General features: G+C 45.3%; 1 protein-coding gene across 1 annotated transcript in view; it reads left to right on the top strand.

Annotated features, from left to right (window-relative positions):
• The window catches only part of USP10 (ubiquitin specific peptidase 10), a 414,101-nt gene that overhangs the window by 379,905 nt on the left and 14,341 nt on the right, over positions 1–19,855 (top strand). Inside the window, exons 12-13 of the mRNA XM_078669861.1 lie at positions 5,546–5,690; positions 6,490–6,555. Coding sequence (XP_078525987.1) covers positions 5,546–5,690; positions 6,490–6,555 — 211 coding nt within the window. The remainder of the gene's footprint in view (positions 1–5,545; positions 5,691–6,489; positions 6,556–19,855) is intronic.

Genomic DNA, 19,855 nt, shown 5'->3' with positions numbered 1-19,855 from the left:
AGTCAAAGTAAACTCTTTTTTTGGTTAATCAACAGAGTAAATGCCCTTCGTCGTGCTTAGCTGCTCTGCCACCCTCACCCAAGCAGAGGTCCGATTCCTGCAGTGTCTAGCGCACCTAAGGTCACTTTAAGTGTACAGGAAACCAATCAGCTGATTTTGTTCCTCAGATCGAAGCAGCAAGAGATGTGACTCGAGCTCCAGGAATCACAAGCGTGGATAGATGGTGGGAACACAGCTATCGTCATCAGCCCACCGGATTCATGAGACTGAAGCGAACACTCAGAAATACTTCACTTCTGCGTCAGTCTGTCCTTTGGAAATTAAAGAGCACGGCGACCTCTGCGGGCGCCCAGAGTATATGTAGAAAGCGAAAGTAGGTGAGCGAAAACCAGTGGGTAAGGGACGTCCAGATATCAGCCTGGCAGGGGCTGGGCCATGTCTTCACGTGCTCTTAAGAGCTCTGCCGGACCAGCGCCACCAGGGGAGGGTTGGCATTGGTGCACATGGACTGCCCTGCGACCTTCTGCACCGTGGGGCGGTCGGTGTTTCTTGGCCGGCTGTGGGAAGCAGCTGCAGTGAAGGCGGACAGACCCCTACCTCTGCTCTCTTGCCTCACTCCTGCAGAATCTGAGACGACGGAAGCCTGAGCCCGCACTTACAATATGCTTAACACACATGGCTCTGCTGCTGTTTGATGCATACTTCTGACCCCTCTCTAATATGTATCGGATAGATGTGAACATTTGGCATCATCTACTTTATCATATAATGTATCTGCGGAGAAGCTAAAATATACCCGCCGGGAAAGCGCTGGTAACACTGTCTCAAGCTCCTGATCTGGGCCGGGCCTCTGCGGTCTGATAGCAGCAGGGCAGCCGCCGCCTCCCGCTGTCCGTGCCTTTCCTGCCTTCCCTCCCGCTGTCTCAGGACAGCTCTTGTTCATTAAAGTCGTATGACATGCATGAAAGCTCCAATTGGCAGCCCACTCTGGATTAATTACCATTCAGGCTGTGGCTAGTTGTTACTAGGCCTACTTTAATTTTTGGGCCTGTCTATTCCTCCTTTTGTGTCGATCTCGGGGTCACAGTAGCCCCCGGGCCGGTGGAGCTGTGCCCCTCACCTGCAGAATCAGCGGGTCACCGGTGTGGACGGAGTGCCCTTTTTTTCTGCAACCCATCTCTCTGTTCAGGGCCCAGTCCCACGCGCCCCCCCCCCGCCTCCTCCCCGTACATGCTTCTCCTCTGTCATTTCAAACTCCTCCTTCCCTATTCCGCCCCTCTTCTTCTGGACCGTCTCCCGATTTAAGACTGCATCCCTCTCTGCTCTCTTCCCCTCCCTCATATATTCTCGATCGCGGTGGTAACCTGTCTTTCACTGGGACCACGCTTAAACTATTGTCTGTCAATGCTTGATTTTTTTTTTCTGTATATGGAATGTTTCCGGATGGCATAATTTGAATGTTTCCGGCAAACATCTTGGGCTTTATCCACTTTACTGAGTCACTTGAGGCTTCCTTCAAAACATGCATACTCCACCCACTGCCCCAGGGAAAATGGTGGTAATTATTTGGTTTACTAAATGACACTGACGTATTTCCCAAGAAAAAGGCTCACATCAGTTAGACGCTGCCGAAAAGAATTATTATGAAATAAGACGGGTATGAAGCCTTCTGTACTTAAATTTAAAATAAATGAATAATGTGAGTTGGATGTATCCATGCAGCGACTGTAAAATGAACACTTCATTTCCCTCTCCCTATTAGAGCTCTAACTGTGGTTGGATTAATGTGGGCGATTTATATTTAAGGCTCCAGCTTCAACACTGAAGCCATGGGAGAACTTAATGGCCGTAAACACTTAATGTTTGTGCAATATATGGCCACACTGTTGCCTTTTCTTACAAGAAGGCGAATAGAGACATTTAAACACAGTGATGTCAAGAACGTTGTTCCATAGCCCAGCAGGAAATTAGCTTGTCTCAAAGTTGAGCGTGCAACCTTTAAGGTCACAGGTTAAAATCCTTTTGAAGTCAATTCATGTTTGCAAAGTATAAGAAGTGAGTGCATGTAATGGGGTAGTAGAAGTTGTGTGTTTTTTCGGCATGAGGGGTTGATCGGATAATTGATTAATGTCCCCTCTCCCCCCTACCCCCCCCCCCCCCGCTCCTATGACTATATGAAAGGAATCGGTAACCAGAGCAATTAATAAATAGAAATCAGTAGCTCTCTCGGCCTATTGGGTTTGACTAAAGTTTTCATAATCAATACGCCACTTACTTTAGGCTTTCACAATGTGCTTCAACAGGATTTTCAAAAAACAGTCCCTGCCTTCAGACTCTGAAATAGAGGATTTCACAAGCAATAAGCTTCTGCCTACTGGGTTTATCAAGGTGTTCTCCACTGGCTATGTGCATTGACAACAGTTGTTTATATGACAGCAGGCAATTACAGAGTTAGTATTTACAATTCTTAAACGCTACTCACGCACAAGGGCTAGAAGCACAGGTCTTAGTTACTAGACAGCTGGGCTAGTATGCATAAGGACAAGGGTGCACAAATGGTGACTTGTGCAAGACAACAGACAATTTTAGGGCACAGTTTTTAAAAAGTTTTGGAAAAAGGCATAGTACCCAGTGTGTCGTGGGCCCTAGTGCAAGGAAGGAATGGACCCCGCTGGCAGCAGCTTCAACTGTGAAAGATGGGGTTAATCAGGGTTGAATGCACCCTTTCCCCCCACCCACCCCCCAGTCCAGGTGCCACTGCACCTGGTACACAATTGGAAGCTACGTCCTTGGCTTTGGATAAAGGCCACCTTTTTTCCCACCGTGTCTGGAGACAAACTTTCTGTGGCCGCAGGATCTGGCACCGTCCAATGCATCGCAAAATATTTGCACTTATAAGAACATTGGGTGCTGCTCGCTGTCAGCTGGAGAGTCACACAAACAAGACCCCAGGGGTTCATCTTTTATTTCCCTGCACACTAAACTCACTAAGGAGCTGTTTGCTTCCCTGCCCCCTGGCTGTGCTTGCTTCCCTGCCCCCTGGCTGTGCTTGCTTCCCTGCCCCCTCGCTGTGCTTGCTCTCCTGAGTGTGTGTGTGGCTTTGGGTGGGTGTGTGTGGCTTTGGGTGGGTGTGTGTGGCTCTGGGTGGGTGGGTGTGTATGTGGCTCTGGGTGGGTGTGTATGTGGCTCTGGGTGGGTGTGTGTGTGTGGGGCTCTGGGTGGGTGGGTGTGTGGGGCTCTGGGTGGGTGGGTGTGTGGGGCTCTGGGTGGGTGTGTGTGTGGGGCTCTGGGTGGGTGTGTGTGTGGGGCTCTGGGTGGGTGTGTGTGTGGGGCTCTGGGTGGGTGTGTGTGTGGGGCTCTGGGTGGGTGTGTGTGTGGCTCTGGGTGTGTGTGTGTGTGGGGCTCTGGGTGTGTGTGTGTGTGTGGGGCTCTGGGTGTGTGGCTCTGGGTGTGTGTGTGTGTGTGTGGCTCTGGGTGTGTGTGTGTGGCTCTGGGTGTGTGTGTGGCTCGGGGTGTGTGGCTGTGTGTGTGTGGGTGGGGCTCTGTTGGTGTGTGTGGCTGTGTGTGTGTGGGTGGGGCTCTGTTGGTGTGTGTGGGTCTGTGTGTATGTGGGGGTCTGTGTGTTTTTGTGTGGCATTTGCCAGAGATTAAACTATTGGCATTGTAAATGACAATGCCATTTATTTATCTGTTTTCAAAACCAACACATAAATAAAAAATTTGTCATTTACAATGCCAATAGCTTAAACGTTTCAAAAGGCAAAACCATTGCATTGTAAATGCTTGTTTTATTTGAAGGTGATCCCAAGGGCCGTATTGTAATGCCACTTTCTGTGCTGTACTAGAGCAGAAGGGGTGGTTCTTTTTTGCCGTCCTGATTGTTTATATTAACTCAAAATTTGTACGAATTAATGCATGGTTTGCTGGCAGCAGAGCTTGGAAACTTAGGACAATAATTGCTGTTTGTGTTTCTGGGCTCTTGTAAGAACAACTTGCGTTAATGCAGATATTTCAGTGAATGTATGGCTCAAGACTATAAAGAGTTCAAAACCCCTTGTGTGCCGGCGCATGCTGGAAACGGTGGGATGATACGACCCCAGGTGAGTAGCCTGCAATACCCATCATGACTGGTGTGGGTGGTTTCGGAACTACTTTGGAGACGTTTCTACCCACTGAACTTTGAATTTTATGTTTGTTATTAAATAGAGTAAAGAACATCATCTTTGATTTATTGAGAAACGTGATCCAGACATTTGGTAAAACGTGAAAGCCCACAGCATAGGTGCATGAGTGTCTTTGGTATTCATCTGGAATGCAGTTAATGCAGAGCTGGTACCAGTGTCCGCATGTAGATACAGCACATGCGATAAATAGCCAAGATCTTCTAAACATGTTAAAACCTAGCAATAGCACGATCTTGACTCATCTACTGACCAAGCCCGTTTCTTTCAATTGTCTGACAGAGGCTGTTGCCTTTACTTCGTTTCCAGTTTGCCTCCCACCTCCGTTCCCTTTTCGCGAATGGTGTTGCATGTTACAATCTTCTACACATGGCTTTCAATTTTGTTCATGCTTGAATTTCTGACCTGAATAGATGTAGTCTGGTGGTTGTAAGCAGAATAAGCCATTGTAGCTGTTCCTTTGTACCAAAGTTTTTCTTGGGCCAGATACAGGGCACGCCCACACATCAGACTACACGGGAAGTAACTGTTAAATGGTCTGTGCTTTGTGGCCATTGGCGATTGAACGAGGTTGTAGCTGAGCTAATTTTCTAACATGCAAAGGTTTGCCCAGAAATGTACCTGTCACATTGTGAAATTAATCTGGTCTTTCACATTTAACAAGGGTTGTATAAAGAGCTGCCTTACCAATGTGAAGATTGTTTTATCCTTTCCCCTCACAATTTTATTTTTAAAAGCTTTCAGAGAATCAAGCTCCACTAGCACAATTTGCCACATCATGATGATTACTCCAAGAGTACAGTTTTGGTAGCAAAGTGTACTGGAAAATGTGTCGCGGTTCCATTTTTTGTTGATCAGTTATGAGAAGAAAGCTTCTTTTTTGCATCCGCGGTTGCTGCTTTCTTCATTTTGCATAAAGTACTATTGATAAAAGCCCATAGACCATGAAATCAAAGTTGACTACTCTTTGTGGTGCCTATCAGGGAAAGGAAATTCTAGGATGGAAAGTTTAAAATTAAAGTTAGGATGCAAGGCCCTTCTCTTGAGTAATTTTCACTTGAACTGTAAAACGTTTAAAATTGTGAATTGTCTTAAACAACAATGTGCAGTATGCAATTATTTTGCCATAAATGTCATTAGGTGTCCACCTTATAAGTGTTAGGGAATGTATCTGTCAATTGTAGTTACTTGTACTGCTCTAAGCTTTTGCTGGAGATCATATCATATATTATCTGCTTGGTGTAAAATTGTTTGTCGGATTTCAGAGAGGTGTACAAAGAAATGACTAATCTAGAGATTGTAATGTAATAGTTTGAGAAAATGACAATGTTAATGTACATTGGTCCCATCTGCCCATTTCCTAGGTTGAGATTAGCCGAAGAGTGACCCTGGAAGAGCTTCCTCCTGTTCTCGTTTTACATCTCAAGCGATTTGTATATGAAAAGACAGGTGGATGTCAGAAGCTCATCAAGAATATTGAGTATCCTGTGGACTTGGAAATTTGCAAAGGTAATAATGGTCAGTGCCTCAACATGGGAGTTCCACACTCCTCTGTCGTCTGATTCCATGACTTGCACTAAATAGTCACGGTCCTCCTAAAGTTAAATAAAGTGGTATATTTCAAACTGCAGACGCGATGTAAAAGGTGGGTTGATACTTGTGTTTCTTCATGCTGTTCTATTATCAGGGACTTGACCATCTAAGAACAATCATTTGATTAAGGTTTGGTTCAGCATGTGGCCAGCAGTGCAGCTTTACCACTTAGAAACTTAATTCAGAATGAGCAATGAAGCGGAGTGTTGTCACAGCTGGCAAGCCGTTGTACAGTAGAAACAATGGGTGGTTATCACCGTGAGACTGGTGTACCCAAGAAGCATGACGTGGGATCATCCACATTGTTTCTCATCCTCAAACATTTCCGTGACATGGGAAAATCCCCTACACACCCACAAGCAAAATGTTCATTGCCATATTGCAGTTATCTATTTCTTACACTACTACTTAGAGTAGAAAGCGTACAATGAAATGAAACACACTTTTCAAATTGATGCTGGATATAAAAAGATATGTATCCAGAGCTGTTAAGAAGTCCTTTATCATTTTAGTTTGACATATAATAAGTAAGCACTTTTCCTTTTATCCTGATACTGGTCTCCTGCATTTCATTGGCCATCATTGTAGTTCAATGTATAAAAATAAGCTTTCTGATGTGTTTAGCATATTAGCTCTTGTAGATTGTTGTGGTTATATTGATTAGATTTACTTGTGAAATTTAAATATTACTAAGTTAACTTTTTTTGTGTCTCAGATCTCCTCTCTCCTGGTGTGAAAAGTAAGATTGTGAAAACTCAGAGGACTTACCGGCTCTTTGCAGGTTTGTTTATTTGTTCTCTTTCCCATGTTTTATATTTAGATGTACACCCTCTCTCCCTGATTGCATATGAAGACATGCATACATTTTCTTAAACATCGCAAAAATTGTACCAAGCCTGAAAGCACATGTTGGTATTGTAATCTTTGACAGGTTCAGGTGCATTATGAGGGTTATCATGAATGCTCTAACTAAATATGCTTGTGACCACCTTAGGAATCATACATAAACTTGATTAACCATTGAAAGTTAATGTTACCATTCATTATTTTTCACTTCGGTGTGTGAACCCTACATACCCTCAAAAATGTAGAATATTGCCCAGTACACAGGATGTTTTCAGAGCACATTTTCAATGCACATTTAATTCAGACTTCAGTAACTCTCACCTCCTTTAAGAATGTAACTCTTCTCAGGTCATCTGTGTTGGGCTTACCTGTGATCAGTGTTGGACTCTTGTGCTATGGTTAAAAGTGTACAGTTGTGCATTGTGTACATTATAAGTCATCCCCACTGCAGATCTAGTGTTTCAGGTAAGTAACTTTACATTACCCACTGCTGGATTTTTCTCACTCATAAGCCTAACATATGATACAAGGCTGTACCCAAACAGAGAGAAGAGACTTTGAGGATTTCTCACGGGTAGGCAGCATGGTCTTCAGGATTTCAGAAATAATGCTTAAAGGTCTGCGTGTTTCATGTTGCTCACCTCTATATTTGTGAAAATAAATTCTTTCTTGTGCCTGTTTCCCTGGATACCAGAGTAAATGAGTGTTCAGTGGCATGAGTGGCTGTAGATGCACATGCTGTGCATGCTCCTGCCATCTAGTGTTGGGTCCAGAGTTGTGCAAGTTGTTTTTCTTCGAAGAAGCCTTTCGAGTCAGGAGATCAAGTAACGCCTACTTACGCATGGGCATTGACTCCTTTGTTAGATTTTCTCTCCACCGTCTGGTTCTGACGTGTGCCTCTGCTCCGTGTTTCAACTCCTATTGCTACGATTCCTCGGTTACTTTACTGTCTTCTACAGTATTTTCGATTGCGCTTTTCTACTTCTGTGCTGCAAAGTAATGTAACAGGTTCTGACTTCGACCAACCGCCCTTCAGGGCTTCGCCTGTCTCTGGTGTGTCACCGCCTCAATTGAAGATGTGGTTTTGATGGAACGGACATAGTTTAAATTTTGCCTGCATGCCATGCAAAATACCAGCACACCGATCAACACCTTGTGTGCAACCTGTGCCTTTCGTCCAACCATTAAGAAGCCGACTGTGACACGTGTAAGTCGTTCCGGTCCAAGAAAAGCCTTTGGGATCGAAAGGCCCATTGGCTGAAGATGTCTCGAAGGAGTTGGGATGTATCTCCTGACAAAAAACACTCCCAGGGAGAGGCAACCGCCAAAGGACAAAGATAGTCTGTCTAAGCAAAGTGTTTGCTGTATTGGGAAATGTGCAGTATTACTCTACCCCCCCCCCCCCCCCGCCCGTTTTCTAAAACTTTTTCAGCAGTGTATAATGTTTTAGATCAACAGTGGCAGCAGCGGATTGACAACAAGCTTAGTCAAGTCAAACCACTTTATTCGATTAATTAAAATCATAAAAGTATGCTATACATATACAAAACATTAAAAATATTTTTTTTAAATATATATATTATACAATTTAAAACACAGTACAAAGGACATTAAAAAATCGTTAACAAACATTTCCATTTTTAAAGCCAATAATCAATATACCTAGACTTATATTAAAAGGATTAACTTTCCTGTGCAGCATCCTGTCTAACCCTCCTGCTTCTAACAGACGCTGCAAGGAAGCTGGCAACACTAAACATGGTTTCGGGGGATTCCAACAGTTGTAAAAACAGTAAAGCAGGTTTACACTGAATAAAATTCATTTTTTTCAATAATTGGAAAATAAACCTTTTCCTAGCCTCATGGTACAAAGGACAAAAGAACATAAAATGCAAGGTGTCTTGGGGAGAGAAATCATCACATTTGCACGGAGCAGCGTCCTCTAGCCTACTCCAGCCCTGCAAATCCCATAATACCATATGTATTTGGTTGAACCGAAATTTTGTCAATAGCCATCTATGTAAAGAGTTAGTCACAATGGACAAATAAGGAGGCATCGCTAATGACAAAATAACCAGGAGGTGGCCCCTGACCGATGGTTTACATAATTCTACTGCTTCCCGCTCTACCTCGCTTAGCTTAGTAAAATTAGTTTTTACCCACGCTAAATCAGCCTTACATAAAGATTCTGGATTGGAAAAAATCTTAGGGCGCCCCATATTCACCGCTGACGTTTTTATATAGGACAACCACTGGATTTCCTTCATGTTATCTAAATTAATACAGTCCTTTAGGATCTTGTGATTTAGGGAAAGATTCGAATTCAACCAAATTTTGATCCATAACAGGATAGCGGCTATTTTAATTATATCTGATATATATCCTATCCCCAACTCAAGATGGACAGAGTGGGTAGCTGTGGATTGTGGAAGGCCTAGAAGGGACCGTAAGAATTTGTTTTCTTCTGTTTGACTGGGGTCGGGTTTGGTAAACCCCCATATTGCTGCCCCATACCTTGCAATTGAGATGGTCTTGGCTTTATAAATTGCCAGGATCGCCTCATCGGGTTCCCCCCCCAATCTTTTAGCGAATCCTAACACTGCAGCAGAAGAACTTCTCACTGCGTTTACCTTTATTGAAAGCTGTGGGGACCATGTTCCCCTATCATCAAAAACTACTCCCAAATAGGTAAATACTTTCACTCTGGTGATTTCTTCACTACCACAGTAAAAGGTCTTGACATTGTTTTTTGAGACACCTAACGACATGATATGCGATTTGCCATTATTTACCACCAGATCCAGGCTTTTCATAAAACCCCCAAAAGAGTCCAACAATCTTTGTAGGCCCAGCGGAGTCCTTGCTAATAAGACAGCATCGTCTGCATAGAGGAGCACCGGGATCGGTGTTCCTCCCATGCGCGGGTTGTCAAGGGTGGCTGTTAACAAATTTGCCTCCAACGAGTTCACATACAGCGTAAACAACATGGGGGCCAGGATACATCCCTGACGCACCCCTCTACCGGACTTAAAACTTGACGTACATTTCCCCTCATTCGTCATCCTAATTGAGGCATTTAGGTCTTTATGCAGCTCAGCCAAAAAATACACAAGGGGCCGATCAAGGCCCATCTCCAGGAGCATTGTCCACAGCCTTGATCTGTTGACCAGATCAAAGGCCGTGGACAGGTCCATAAAGCCCAGGAAAATAGAGCCCCTTGCCGCCTTCGTGTATTTAGTTATAATTAGGTGTAAGTTCAGACATTGGTCCTCCGTGCTCCTCCCAGCTCTAAAGCCATACTGGGCGTCGGACAATATATTATTCTCCGAAGCCCAACCTGTTATCTTTGCTAGAATGACCTTCCCCAAAATTTTAATGGAGGAGTCTAGCAAAGATATAGGCCTATAGCATCTAGGGTCTCCCCTTTGACCCTTCTTAAACACAGGAATTATTATCGAACAAGACCATGACTTAGGGAATCCTACACTGACCGAGGTATTGAAGACATTGGTCAAAATATTTGCCCAGTACATAGGGTTTGCCTTGTACATATCTGAGGGTACCCCATCCGGGCCTGGTGCCTTTCGCCCTGCTGTGCCTTCAATTGCTTTGACAACTTCAGCTATGTTAAACCTTACTGGTATAACTGGAGGTTCAGAGGCTGGGGCCACAAAAGTTTCCAGCTCTAGATGACTTCCATAGATTTTTTCAAAGTGGCTCAACCAGTCCTCCTCTGCAATATTTAGTTCTAAGACGGTATTTTGATTACAGGAAAACAAGGGGGTATTAATAATAGACCAAAACTTGGCACTATCTTTTAGGGTTGCTTTATCCATAAGCTCAGCCCATGCATCGGGTTTAATTTCGTTTTTCCGTGCCTGAACTACTCTTGAGTACTCTCTCCTAAGCTGGGCAACCAGAACTTTATTCCTGTGTTGATCGTGAAGAGCCTTTTTAAGAAGGTTATGGGCTTTAGTACATTTATGGTCAAACCAGCCCATTACCAGTTTATTTTTAGACAACAAGCTTAACTTTCATCATTTAGATATTAGGCAAATGTCCACACTTTCTTCTTTAAAAATAAAAAAACATGTCCTAACAGCAGTAGTTCTAATGTGAGCTACTGCTGTTACATTGATGTTTGTGAATCTCCTAATTCCTGAAAACTAAGACTTCTGCTTTTTTCTTATTGAATTGCAAGATTTGTGTCTAGCATGTGGCTGAAAATACTGATCTTTATCTAGAATTGTATTTAAGAAAGTCATTTTTTTTTTTTTTTTTTTTTTTTTTTGCTTTTCTCACTGTTACCCGATTTGTGCATGGCTCTAAATGCATGTTTCCTACGCGGTGGAAGTGGCAATTCATTCTCAACTCCACCCCCCAATTTTTTTTTATCAAGGTTTGAGGTTTCATTTTAAGTAAAAAATTTTATTAAAACTAGTTTGATGGCGGCTTGAGAAGCTTCGAAGTGTACTTGAAACCTCATTTAAGTTGCATAAAAAACGTAACTTTTACAGCCATGAGCTGGAATGGAATACTTTATTATATTAATTTACAGTTTTTCCTAACTTTAGAATGTATTGTAGACAACAGTTTCATCTGAAGTGTTTTTAAGTATAGAGGAAGGAGATGGTATACGTGGAGTCCCTTATTTTGAGCATGACCCCACTTGTTAGCCATGCTGGTTAGTCCTTCCCTGGTTGCATGCATGCTGTCCAGTCCTGCTGTATACCTAATTATAATGGTGTGCAGCACATTCTCATGTCAACAATGTTTATCATCTGCCACATGTCGAGGCATTTTAAGTAGGCAATACTTAAAACTAGCAGAACTCTTGTGCTTACTGATTTTATGATCCAGGAAGTACCTCATTTTCTCTCTGGAATTTGTTTGGCTTGTGGAACTCAGGTTTGTTAGGTCACACTAGTCTGTGGTTGACTTGACAAGCAGCTCAACACAACTTTGAGCTTGCACAATAACCAACAGTTGTTGGTGAGGTTGTTCAACAGCAACAGTAGCAAGAAATCTTTTCTTCATACCCCATGTTAAGGAAGAAGGGATTTCTATATTGTTTTTGAGTGGAAACCTTGTTGTTGTCTTTTTATCGTGATGAGAGTTTGACAAAAATGGTATACATTTGATGAATCCCCATTTGTAACCCAAGCATTACTTGACTACCATGTATTGAACCTAACCATCTTGTTGCAGGCATCTGAGTAGCTTGTCAGCTACCAGTAGCTCCCCAGTTCCCTGTTAGTAGCTCTCCTGGGTGCAGCCCAGCCTACTAACATAGGAGCATCTGCATGATTGAATTATATGTATACTAAAATAAAAACACGTTTCTTCGGGATGAGTGTGTGCACTTTCATATCTCATAAGCTGATATTTAGAGACAAATTATTGCATTTTCAAAATTTATTTAAAGCTATTATTTGAGTTCAAGAGATTTATCACTCACATACTTTATTACCTTGGTGCCAATCTGGTTGCAGCTACGGCTGTCACCTATGTATAGGCATTCCAAATTGCTAGCACCTTTTAGGTTTCGCCTGGCCGTAGCACGCAGTGCTCCGACCAGGCGAAAACTTTTGTTAACAGTATGGATGTTCGTCCCGCCTCGGTTTCCCATTGGCTAGCTTCATAAATGGACGCTAGCCATTGGCAAACAGAGGCGTCCGTCATCCTGCGAGGCGACTCGTGGGAGTTTCTGAGAATTTTTCTCATCCGGCCCCTTTGGACACGTCAGTACGGCGGTGGGCGGGGTTTATAATTTTTTTTCTTTCCGTGTTTTCGTATTTTCAGGAGAGCCTTCAGCCGGATTGGTGTTGTTTATGTCCAGGTGAGTGCGCCCCCCTCCCGCTGTCCGTTTCCGCCCCCCCTTCCCGCTGTCCTTTTGCCGCCCCCCTTCCTCCCCCTGTCCGTTTGCTCCCACCCCCTCCTTTTTTTACGTCCCCTGGGGTGCCCAGAAGCATGCGCTTGGTGAAAGAAAGGGAGGGGGGAGATGGACGTGTCAGATCCAATCAAGTTTCCAAAAGTAAAGTGTCTTAAGCGGCATTAACATTGCACACGGTAAACGTGAATCGTCTTTCCAACAGGACTTGTTTTGGGGGAAGCGCATATGCCGTCGTTCAATTTAATTCTGTATTGTGAGGATTAGGGAAACATAGGCTCGTACTCCGCGTTAGCCTTTCGGGGGCTATTGGCACCTTGCTGTGACCATCTGGAAAACTATGGATTTATTTCCCGCGGGTATGTTGATGGGCTATTAGGGCGCCGGCACGGGCCGGGGGATTTGCAGTGTGCAGTAATCCACACAATGGTTATTGACTTCAAAGGGCATCGCCCGTCGGAGCCGTGCCCTCTGTAAACAGATGCAGCTGCCTCTCGGGTACAGCCTACTGCCCGCTCCCAGGGAATGCTAAACTTTTGGCGCGCAAGACTTTTCCAGAGGTTTATGTACATGTAAAATGTGCATGTATTACAAATTAAGGAGTGGAGACGTTACCCAGGACTGCTCACTTTTCCATGGTATATACATAATACCATGGAAGCAAGAGGTACGCGTGCAATTAATTGCATACATGATGATGACTACAAATCCCATAATGCAGTTTGCTGTTGGCTAAAACGTCGTTATCTGTGGTTTCTAATATATGCTGCTTAACCCAGTGCACTGGGGCCACGTTATAGTGTCCCTCTTGGAGGCTATGCGGGTGAGTCCGTGCTCTTCACCCAGGAGCGTATTTAGTATTCCTCTCATGTGCTTAGAAGCCCTGTTGATCACACACATGCCGAGTTATGGGCACACACCTGTAGGAGACTGCATGGAGGTAGCAGATCGTGGGCAAAGGCCCTTCCCCGTGTTGACTAAACACAAAGGGTACGACTGTTTCATTGCTTATAATTGACACTTTTCTAAAGCATTGTTTTTAGGGTGCAAATGTTGTAACTTCACATGTCCTAAAGCGAGACCACTGAATTGCACGGGGCATGCGGCTCTAAGAATGAAGGGACTGGCTAGCAAAATGTAAACATTTTAGGAACAAGGAGGGGTGGGCCCTGAGCAGTCAGGATGGGTGGCATCCTGATCTGGCCTTGCCACCCCACCGCCCCGAGGCCAGCCTGGCCCGCCCCTCATCTCGTTTGAGGACCTTCTTCCCAGAAGTACAGCGCGTCTTCTCACAACACAACATCAAAGTTCACAGGGAGTACTACAGACGAGCATGTGAAAAGGCCCAGCACACTCCTTGGCTAGCCACACGTGCTTCGCTGCAGACCGCTAATGCAGTGCCCTGTGACACTCTTGCTGCCACAATGCACCCAAGCAGTAATCCTGTCACAAGCAGTAATCCTGTCTCCCAGTACAGAGCTCCGAATTGTGCATTGTCACCTCACCTCTGCCCTCAGCAGCCAGGGTCGTATGGCGCAACCCGTGCACTGGTAAGAATACAGGAAAATTCATTCTGCACTATTGTGCTGCTTGTGCACCTTGAAATGGAGCAAATCTTTATATCCTTCTGGCTCCATATGAACCAAAACTACCACTCCCAGAATGCAGTGGTGTAAAAGTATAGTACAGGAACGGAGAAGTGGTGTCCTGGAGCCATTTTGTCAGTATATGTCTAAGGCCTGGACACTCAAGAGGGATGGGGGGGCGGTCTAGTGCTGTTTTTTTTAAAGTTTACATTCTGGCACATGACTTCTTTTTACGACTGTTTGAGTGAACAGTGCTACAAGCGGACGCTATCGGCTCCCAACCACGTGGCGGCTCTCAAGTTTCACGCATCCACGGTTTAATTGCCCACCTACTCCAGATGTTAACTCTGCATTCTGGGACTTGTAGTTGTTTTTGGACCATTCTAGAACTAGAGGTTAAAAAAAAAAACGTATAGGCGATTTATACATAGTCATGCAAATCTCAGAGGTCTGCCCTGCACCCCTATTTACATATTTCGAACCCCCTTTGGTCCTGTTCATTGGGTGGTGTTTATCTACCCGCAGTAGGCATCACGTCACTAAGCGGGACGCTTGCAACGAGTGTCTTGGGGTGCTGTTTTTCCGCGGGCCTCTGCTAACGTTTAAGAGTTTGTAACACATGCCGCACATCTGGAAGGCGTCCCACCCACAGCAATCGCGGTGGCAATTGCCAGCCTGCTGCGCACACGCCTGGCCCTCGCTGGCGCACGCTACCGGAAGGAAGGTTCTCGAAGGCCTGGAACGCTACTGCTACCAGAGATGGGTGCTCCTGTTGCAGAATGAGCGCACCCACCCAATGCATGCCCGGTGCCCAGGGAGACCCCCCCCACCCCCAAGAAGGCAGCCAGAGTGTCACCAGGACATGGTCTGAAAAAGATGATCAAACTACGGAGGGGCACGCGGGGTCTTATCGGGGCCACGAGTACTGGGTCTGGATGCCGGCAGACAGTGGGGGGGGTATCCTGCCCGCTACCTGCCCCCCCCCCCCCCGTGGCCCAGGGCCCTGCATACCCACACTTCGCCTCTATAATTAAACCTCTTTTAATTATCAGCTCGGACACGTCACTTCAGGGACTTTCCAAGAGTTGCCGGAGCCAGGCCCGTCCTGTTTAACCCGTGCAGCGCTGCAGGCATGGCTGAGCAGGGAGGACCCGGGCAGGCAGCAGCACAAGCCGGGGACGGCGCTCCTCCACTATCTCCACCCTGCCCTCCACCAAGCTCGGCCCTTTCTCTTCATCCACAGGGTTGCTTCCCACTTGCCTTTACAGGGTTGCTCTCCCTTTCCTACCGCAGCGTTGCTCCACCGCAGCCCAGCCCAGCACCTCGCCTCTCCCTTCTTTTCCAACCCCCGTTCCCTCCACCCCCTCTCCAACCCAGCACAGCTTCTCAGCTCCTCTTACCTGCCTAACCGAGCTCCGAAGATTAGATTCCTCCTCAGCCCTTCGCTCCGCCTCACAGCCATTGTAAGGAATTATGGGGTATGGACACACAACTATTCTAGGAGTGCTAATTACAATATTTAGCCTTCAGAATTGTTTATAAATTACATAAACATAGAAGACAGACTGAATTGTAGCCCACACATGTAGAAGAAGAAAGACTAAAATTGCAGCTAAATCTTCGTTGTATTAAATCTGACTGTAACAGTATGTCGGGTGTGTTTAAGCTCTCGCAGGAACATTGGATGTTAATGATATATTTTATAGACATAGGAAGAGCGGCACTTTAAACTTTATTTTTCTTGTAGAGTTGTTTATGTTTTACGTATCTAGGCGTGCTAAATTGTATTGTAGGGACGGGACCCTTGGAACGTTCCAATTTGTTTTCTTTAACTTTGTGAAGTTTGCAAACTTGCTACACGTTTTGATAAAACTGGGCAGCCCGTTCTGGTGTCAGCAAACTGTTAGGGCAAAGTTTTCTGTCTGCTCCGCACAGTGTAAAGTTACACCAATGCCCCCCTTCCCCCTAGCGATACCCCATGCCTGTGCCAAAAGGCCAAAGGCAGGGCAATTGCAATTATGCATGGGAGGGCCAAACTAAGTATGCCTCATGGTTCAGTAAATTATGCAGCAAGAAAAGACAAATTATGCTACTCATTTTGTGATAGTATTACTTCTTTATCTTTTCCTTTTTAGGTTTCGCCTGTCCGTAGCATGCAGTGCTCCGCCCAGGCGAAAACTTTTGTTAACAGTATGGATGTTCGTCCCGCCTCTGTTTCCCATTGGCTAGCTCCATAAATGGACGCTAGCCATTGGCAAACAGAGGCGTCCGTCATCCTGCGAGGTGACTCGTGGGCGTTTCTGAGAATTTTTCTCATCCGGCCCCTTTGGACACGTCAGTGCGGCGGTGGGCGGGGTTTATTTTTTTTTCTTTCCGTGTTGTTTTCGTATTTTCAGGAGTGCCTTCAGCCGGATTGGTGTTGTTTATGTCCAGGAGAGTGCGCCCCCCTCCCGCTGTCCGTTTCCGCCCCCCTCCCGCTGTCCATTTGCCCCCCCTTCCCCCCCTGTCCGTTTGCTCGTTCCCGCCCCCCCCTCCCGCTGTTCGTCTTCAGCCGGATTGGTGGTGTTTATGTCCAGGTGAGTGTGCCCCCCTCCCGCTGTCTGTTTCCGCCCCCCCTCCCACTGTCCATTTGCCCCCCCTGTCCGTTTGCTCGTTCCCGCCCCCCCTCCCGCTGTTCGTGTGCCGCCCGCGCCGGAGAGCTGAATCCCGGCAGCCCCATCAACCCCGCGTCAAATTGAATATTTCACTGTGGCATACAAAGACACTGTGCGCACCATAAGGCACCCCATCTAGGACTCAGACCTGCCTGTGTATAGGGATAACCGTTTTGCGTTCAGTGTTGTAGGACTGTGTGATGAATCAGAGCTGTCAACTTGCAAACTAGCAGGGCCGTTTCTACCATTAGGCTAGACTAGGCAGCCGCCTAGGGCGGCAAAAGGGGGAGGGCGGCAAAAAACATGAGTTCTTCCCACGCCCCAACAGTAAGCATGCCCTGCTGTCCTCTCTCTTCTGGGTCTTAGTAGTTCAAGAAGCCAATAGAACTAGACCGTTCAAGAGTTTTGAATTTTAGTTTCTCCAGTACATTTTTCTAGGGCCTGTGGGTCCTCGCACCCTCTTGCTTTCCTATCTCCTTTACCTGTCCCTCTGTATCTCTCACATCTCTCCTTCCCTTACTATTCATTCTTTTAACATTTTGTGTCTCACCAGTGCCATGAGCGGTTTTGAACGACACACAGCGAAACATAAATACACTGACAATTCCAGGAGCCTTGGTTTTAGTGAGAAAACGCAAGCGTAGTTGTTCAATAGGCCATAAGCGCTACTATTTATTGTTAATAGTTTTAATATCCTGTAAAATAACCGAGATAGAGAAAAGGGTCGTGTTTTGTGCTACACTCCAAGCGAGGGATAAAAGTACTGACCGGCAGAAATGCATTTAGATCGAAGGAAGATTTAATGAAATGCGCTCATCTCTGCCATCGGAGCCAAACGTGTGCACACCAACTCGGATCACGCAGAGGCAGGAATGGAAGGAATTTTGAGATATGACCAAAAAGTTGTCGTGATTTTGGAAACAGTTCCCTCGGATGAGCGTGAAAAGTCAGGAGTGATTTCCGTTATTTAGAAGTACTAGATTTTTACAGCATCATGTTATTTAAATGCAGGCTCTAATCAGTGTTCCTTTGAATATTACTTACCCCTTTTGTAGTGCCCATGCTAAACTGAGCTGCTTCTTTGTGCTTAATGTATATTTAACTGTGATTGTCAGCAAAAATCATTTTATTTCTTCGAGAGGCGCTCTCTGCTACTTAGAACCCACTGCATCAACTCGTAATCACCTCAGAGGCGCTACATTAATGTTATTTACTGAAACTCAGAACACCAAAAAATAGTTTTGGTGGTTCTGAGTCTTTCAGTAAATAAGAGAGCAGAGAGGGCCACGTCTTTGAGCACTATGATGCCATGGGTATTCGATATCCAATTATTAAATGCCTTTGCATTTAGCGATAACATTAACAGAGTAAAACAAGATACCTATGCCCGACGCCTTAGTAAAGCTATCTCGGTTCGTTTTAGCCCATGAGCGGGTTAGAGACAGAGGAATAGTATTTTTAAATGTATTTTGAGTGATAAGGGTGTTAAAAGACAGGGACAGCTGCGTGATGTGACAATAAAGGAGGAAAAGGCCTTTCAACACTAATCAAATTATGCTTGGTAGCGATGGGCTTGAGAGTGTGTGCAGCCGATCTGTGGCATCTTTAAAAAGTTGTGGGAAGCCTGTTGGAGCCTAGAAGGTTAGTAGCTTCTGGGAGCTTTCCAGGTGAGAATTGAAATCGTCATGAATAGTAAAACTGGGACTTTGAATGATAAAAGGTGCCAGCAAGGAGCACATGATAAAACTGGGACTTTGAATGATAAACCTTTTCTGAGGCCTGGGGAAGGCAGATGAGCCTGAAATGGCATTTATTTCACATTTATAGCACAACTCTACCCAGCTAAGGTGTTGGTGCTCTTACACAACAGCAGAGTTTTAAATGCCAGGACTTAAGAACTAAATTAAACCAGTTACCTGCGGTAAGAGATACGTGAAAATATCCAAACTGGCAGAAAGCGAGAGGGAGAAAAGGCGAGAAAGAAGTGAAGTCTAAAAAAGGTAAATAAACAGGGGGCAGGTTTGGGCAGTGGGGAGAATAAGCTGGAACTAATGAGAGCAAGGGAGGGGGCGGCATTTTTCAATTCTCGCCTAGGGTGGCGAAACATCTAGAAACGGCCCTGCAAACTAGTGAAGTATATTCATTAGGCAGCACATTGATTGTGCAAAACCAAGGGTAGTGGCAATATCCGCAGGCAGCCTCCAATTGATGTATATCTGAGGACAGAGTATGGACGCCTCAGGAATCTGAGCCGTGCTACGGAACACAGCAGCATCCGAGCACTGGTGATAGAGAGGCAAGGGGGTCTTACAACAATGTGCTGCGGGTGGAGTTAAAAAGGGACAGAGGTCGCTTTCACCTGCTGTCGGTGCTGATAGGTTAGCAGGGCACCTAACCTTTGCTGGTTTGCTCATTTCTTCCAAGTAGCCTGGCAAGGCTGCTGGAGAGAATCTGTGGACATAGCAGCAGTGTGAACCTCCACAGTGGCTTGCAGTGTTCCAGTCAATGGCTCATGACTTGTGATCAGTAGCAGAGCAGAGAGTCTAACGGGGATCAGCACTCGGCGCTGGAGTGTGCAATAGCACAGAATCAGCACTGGAGGGTTGATGTATGGAAGAGTTATCACTCGGCTGGTATTCTGTTGCTCATTCGATAGGGGCATACCCGCAGCCTGCCATGCGTAAGTACCTATTTTATAAGAATGATCGGGATATCGTGCACCCCCAGTAGTAACCCGGTTAATTCACATAAACGGCTTTGCTGTCTAGTGAAATTGTATGGACCTCTATCCCCGTCTCCATTTAAAGCTGTCTACTCTTTATTGGATTATTGCACATTTGTCATGTTCTGCTTATTTAGTGTAAATAAGTGACCTGCTGTATATACGACATCCACACATGACCACCTGCTGAATTCATTTTGCTTGGCCAAATAGGGACAGGTTAACGGTCCAGATTTGTACAATGAGTGTGCTCCAAACTGAAAGGCATCCGATTAATCTGTACAGGCCTGTGCTACTTCGTATTTCCTTCCTAGTTGAAAAGTTAACAACGCCACATGCACCAGATACAAGTAGTAGTCAACTGCATTAAAATGGTATTTGTT

Source organism: Lissotriton helveticus, chromosome 12 (genome assembly GCF_964261635.1).
Source record: "Lissotriton helveticus chromosome 12, aLisHel1.1, whole genome shotgun sequence".
Lineage (NCBI taxonomy): Eukaryota > Metazoa > Chordata > Amphibia > Caudata > Salamandridae > Lissotriton > Lissotriton helveticus.
The sequence above is the reverse complement of the archived record's forward strand: the minus strand, read 5'-3'. Positions and strand labels throughout refer to the sequence as shown.